Here is a 6,191-nt window from a genome sequence, read left to right on the forward strand (position 1 = left end):
ATACTACATTATTTACTAATTAATCCTACTTAATTAAAATAACTATTAAAATAAGACTGACCGTTAAAACAAACCTTTTTTGGCATTTTCAAAGATCATATTAAAATAAAAATACGATACTATTTTTTTTTGTATTTTTCCGTTTTACGAAAGGTATATAAACTAAAAGCAACTAAAAAGAAGAAATATTTTTGTAATTTTCATTTTATGACGAAATAACGTAAAAGAGTCAAAAATTAGTTGAAATAACTATATTAGACCTAAACTAAGTATTTAAATGCTAAAATATGTAAAATCTTGGGGAGGGTCAAAAATCACATGTCTGCACCTAGTATATTGGTTAAGAGCTTCATCATTGTTTTGCTTTGCAGACATCACTATATATATATATATATATATATATATATATATATATATATATATATATATATTTTCCATTATGAATATAATATTTAGTACACCTTCAATACTTGTCTTGTTCACACTGCCTTCTTGTATTTTTTCAATAGACAATTGAGCTGACACATTGGTTGCATTTTCTTTATCTTCCAACTGCACGGTTTTTTTATCTTGCAACTGTTCTCCATGTTCTTCAGTTGCAATTTCACAAGATTCTGCAAAATATTTACAAGAGCTAACACAATTAGTACTTGTTATTAATCTTTGATTAAAACAAACATGTATAAAATTAAAAAAAAATACTATCTAACCGTTTGCAATTGTCAAGATCATCCCAGTTAAATCATTATCTTCTCTAGCATTTTCTTGGCTTCCAATATTGTCGGTAAGAGAGCGGGGTGTAGAGAGATCACATGTTCCATCTATGCATTTGAAAACAATCTCACTTATGCTTGTTCCTTTGGTATTTTCTAGGTCTTGAGATTGTACTCCACTTTTCTCTTGATACTCCGCTTTAGCTTCTTCCCTTGCAGCTTCAAAAGATTCTGTAACATTTACAATTAATACCCATTTTAATAGTTCATTAAAACTAACATTCAACATTTCATGAAAATTTCATCTAACCTTGATTGGCATAATTTTGAACTCCAAATTTCTCTTTATATGAGAGAGGTATAGACATATCATATGTTCCTTCTAAACATTTGCATACAATCTCACTGACACTTGTTTCCAATAGACTATCTAAATCCTGAGATTGCACTCCACATTTACAAATTTTTCCTGTTACTATTGTCTCTTTTGGATTTTCCTGGTCTTGACATTCTACTACATCTTGAACTTCCACTCCATCAATAGATTTTACAAATATTTGTAATCACAAAAAAGTTTATATGTATTACGCTATTGAATATAAATTTCAATGAAAAAAAATTCAAAATCTATATCTAAACTTTCCCAATTTCAGTGCCGATATCCGTTTCATCATCTAGATGTGCATTTGTTTAATCGCTTTCATACTGAACTTCTGCATGCACATCCATATCATCACGTTCATCACCACCTGCAAATCTTTGTTAATTGTAACAGTAGGTTCTGTACCATCACAATGATCATCAACTCTATCTTTAGTAATTGGAACATTAGATTCTCTCTCTATGTTTCTTTTATCAGGTTTCACATAAATCTTCAACAAACTATCAAGCTTTGATCCTAAACTTTTCTTTAAATCCTGTGAAAGAAACTAAGTTAGAAAGTTAAGGACAGGTAGTCCTAAACTTCAAGTTACAAGTGAAGAAGGTAAGGACAGACAGTCCTTAACTTAGAGTAACAAGTTCAAAAGTTAAGGACATGCAGTCCTTAACTTTGAATTCCAAGTTAAAAAGTTAAGGACACTTGGTCCTGAACTTCATGTTTCAAATTGAAAAGTTAAGGACACTTGGTCCTAGACTTCAAGTTTCAAGTTCAAAATTTCAGGACAGATGTTCCTGAACTTAGACTTACAAGCTCAAAAGTTAAGGACACTTGGTCCTAAACTTCAAGTTTCAAGTTCAAAAATTAAGGACATGCAGTCCTTAACTTATAGTTACAAGATCAAAAGTTAAGGACAATAGGTCATTAACTTCAAGTTTCAAGTTCAAAAGTTAAGGACATGCAGTCCTTAACTTTGAATTCCAAGTTCAAAAGTTAAGGACAATGGTCCTGAACTTTAAGTTTTAAGTTCAAAAGTTCAGGACCGATGGTCCTAAACTTAGACTTACAAGTAAAAAAGTTAAGGACATGCAGTCCTTAACTTTGAGTTACAAGTTTAAAAGTTAAGGACACAAGGTCCTGAACTTAGACTAACCGAAATTAATGATATTACCTTGATTTTCATTTTGATTTTTTTTTTCTGATACAAATATTTTCTGATTTATTCTAGTAACTTTAGCATGCATATCCTTTTTAAAACTCTCTGATAATCTCTGAATCAAAACCATAAAAATAAAAAAGTCTGTTAAGCAAAAAATAATCAAATAAAAAACTAATGTTATTCAAAGACAGAAAACCTACTTTAACAAATTCCTTAAGCATGACTTCATCAAATTGTGTGGAAGAAGGCATTGAGCTTTAATCTTAAGAAATTGGCTCATGCACACTAATAGGCTCTGTATCTTCTTCAATAGGAATAAATGGTGCCACCTCGATCAAATTATACAACTATTATATAACAAAAAAAACATAAGTTTTCAGAACTAAAACAAATAAACAAAAAAATAGCTAGTAATTAGATTAGCTTACATTTTCATTATGAAAGTATTTTTCACACAGAGAATCATACTGTGGAGATTTCATTTCCAAATAACATAACATTCGAGGAAAACCACATTCTCGGAAGTTCACAAATTATTTTTCCTGAAAAATAGGCAATACTTCCATAATCTAAACACAAAAAGCAAAAGGAAAGCCAAGTATAGTGTAGTTATCCTTGTCTTTATATTTGTCTTTCTCTTTCTCATTCTCATTCTCATTCTCATTGGGCTTCAAACAACTCTTCAATGATTTTAATAACGTTTCATAAGAAAGAGAGCCCCAGTTGAAAGAAGAGCAGAGTTCATCATCGTCTAAAATTTTCATTATCTGCTCGGACACATTCCTATTCTTCCGCTTCCCCATCAAAACAGATTCAACAAAATAAATTATTGCCAACTTCACAGCATCATCATTGCTGCCTACAAATGATGCAGTTGTACCATTTGAGTGACTAGTAATAAAATTAAACAAATCACCCAACTCAACTCTATCCTTTCCGGGGAAATAGACTTTCGAAAGTCTATCCTCTTTTTCATGCAAACCTTTGATGTCCAGTGAAGAATAATACTTCAAACCAGTAATTATATGAAATGTTTCATGTGTAAACTTAATTTCATGGTCAAAAACCTTGAATGTCATCGAATCAGGGTCATTATTAACAATTTCTGAAATCAATACACAATGAATAAATTTACCACAGAATTTCACACTTTGTAATCGAAAAAAGTTTCCGAAAATACCATCCCTCAACTTCTTCCACTGTCTGTTTGACAAAAACATTTTGATTGTTTCCTTATACTGTAAATATCCTTTCTAATAGATCATAAAATTACGCCAAACATCAAACTCAAACACATGTTCTCCTTCCATTAGCACACTACAAAGAAGGAAAAAGAACATAAAAGATTAGCATCAAAAGATTAGGACTTACAGTTACAACTTGAAAACTTTGAGGCACTTGGTCCTGAACTTCAAGTTTCAAGTAAAAAAGTTAAGGACAGGCAGTCCTTAACTTAAAGTTTCAAGTTGAAAAGTTAAGGACAATATGTCCTGAACTTCAAATTTCAAGTTCAAAAGTTAAGGACACTTGGTCCTTAACTTCAGGTTTCAAGTTAAAAAATTAAGGACAGACAGTCCTTAACTTATAGTTTCAAGTTGAAAAGTTAAGGACACTTGTCTTGAACTTCAAATTTCAAGTTCAAAAGTAAAGGACATTTGGTCCTTAACTTTGAATTCCAAGTTCAAAAGTTAAGGACACTTGGTCCTTAACTTAGAGTTACAAGTTAAAAAGTTAAGAACATGCAGTCCTTAACTTATAGTTTCAAGTTGAAAAGTTAAAGACATTTGTCCTGAACTTCAAGTTTCAAGTTCAAAAGTTAAGGACACTCAATCCTTAACTTTGAGTTCCAAGTTCAAAAGTTAATGTCACTTGGTCATTAACTTTTATGAACAAAGTTAACTAAAAATTCATAAACACAGTTAGTTTATGAATTCGTACGACTATTTTTATGAAATGTCCGTACATAATCAAATATATTGATTGAACCACAAGCACATTTCAATACCAAAAATTTCTGAATAACTTCTTCACAAAAATACGCTACTTATTCGTCACTGAATCAACTTATAATCATTATTTTTGAAATTTCACACATACTTGGCACAACATTGATCGCGATTACACATATACAAAAACAAAAATACATAAAAGCAATACCAGTTCGATCGTTCGATGCAGAGAAAATGACAGAGAAGATGAAAAAGTAGAAAGATTAATTACACCTGATTTGCATGCGAGGACGATACAGATATTGAGGAGCACGTGAAACTTGCCTCTGAAATTTTCGCTCTCAAATTTTTCGCTCTAAATGAATAAAACAAGAATTGGAAATTTAAGAATTGAAGAAAGGATAAAACTATCTTTTCACAACAATTTTAATAAAATAGTGATTATTTTTATTGAGCATTAAAATTAGTTGATAAAATTAAAAACTTAATGGCTACCGCACGCCATTTTTACACATTAATTTACGACAGTAACAACCTTTTTTAACAAGTGACATAATCTTACACTGAATCAAATCTTTTATTAATTTGATCTTACACTTACAGAAAAACAATCTATTACACTGATCATATTTTTCGTACGACATTAAATTACATACAGAAAATGGATACATGACATAAGTTTCATTCACAGAAACTAAATTAACTCACAACAACAAAGGCGATGGGGAAAAAACAAAAGATCTTAAACAAAATATCACATGTGCACTTGTTTACATTGCAGCTTTAGTAGCTTTAATATCTTCAGCGGCATTCCCTTCCTCAGAAATACTAATCACCTTAGCCTCTTTCTTCTCCTCAGCCAATTTTGGAACAGTAATCTTCAACACCCCATTTTCCATATGAGCTTTAATGTGTTCCAAATCAGCATTTTTAGGAAGCCTAAATTGTCTCCAGAACTTTCCAGAAGTTCTCTCAGCTCTGTGCCATTTTTCACCTTCAACTTCCTCCTCTGTTTTCCTTTCCCCACTAATTCTCAACACTCTGTTTTCTTCAACCTCTACTTTAATATCCTCCTTTCTCATCCCCGGAATGTCAAGAGAAATTATATGTTCTTTTGCTGTTTCTTTCCAATCTGAACGAGCTAAAGCGATTGTTTGATCAATTCCTTTAGGAATTGTAAGTGGGGTTTGTTCAAGAATTTTAAAAGGGTCATCTTGTGGGAACATTAAGTCCCAGATTGGACGTGTATATGGCATTAAAGCTTCGGTTTGTGATGGAAGAAGAGTTGTCATCATCATTGTTAAAACAAGAAAAGTCATGCCACCAACTTTTGCTATTTCCATTTCTTGATAATGCTGTAACGTGAAAGGAAGGTTGCTATAGGGGGAAGTATAAGTATTGACTAGTTTGAGAATGTGTTTTGAGTGATAATTGTCGTCCTGCTGGTTAATGGGATTGTAGAATTTGGAGCTTATATAGATGTTGGAACAGAGGCAGAGGATGGTTCAGGACAAATCTTCTACAAGTTTCTGGAGAAAGAATTTGCATTGAGAGTCGTTAATTCAGTGGTAGACGCTCTGGAACATTCAAGAGGCCGGGAGAAGCAAGAAAAAGAAGAGCTGTAGTCACCTCACCAATAATCTCGCGCCACGTGTGCTCAATCCGTGTTTATATGATTAATTAATGAATTCTTAAAATTTAAATTTGAGCAATTTTAGAGTTGTAGTCACCTGACAAATAATAACGTGTCCGTTCAAGTTGAATTATTTTAGGTCCTTTTATATTTAAAATCATCGACTAACACTATGTTTGGATCATTATTACCCATCGTTTTATAATAATTATATTGTATTGTATTGTATTGTATCGTATTGTATTGTTTTATGGATATAACGTTTGAATAGATTGTATCGTTTTCTGTTGTTAAATAACATTTTATTATTTAATTTGACTGTATCGTACTGTACTGTTACTGAAAAGTTCACTAAAAC

General features: G+C 31.5%; 1 protein-coding gene across 1 annotated transcript; it reads right to left on the reverse strand.

The window, feature by feature from the left end:
- Positions 1-4,758: 4,758 nt before the first annotated feature.
- Positions 4,759-5,758, reverse strand: LOC104211485 (18.1 kDa class I heat shock protein-like). The gene has a single exon (XM_009760546.2). The coding sequence runs from the start codon at positions 5,541-5,543 to the stop codon at positions 4,971-4,973; it is 573 nt and encodes a 190-aa protein (XP_009758848.1). The 5' UTR covers positions 5,544-5,758; the 3' UTR covers positions 4,759-4,970.
- Positions 5,759-6,191: the final 433 nt, after the last annotated feature.

This window comes from Nicotiana sylvestris, chromosome 1, assembly GCF_000393655.2.
Source record: "Nicotiana sylvestris chromosome 1, ASM39365v2, whole genome shotgun sequence".
NCBI lineage: Eukaryota > Viridiplantae > Streptophyta > Magnoliopsida > Solanales > Solanaceae > Nicotiana > Nicotiana sylvestris.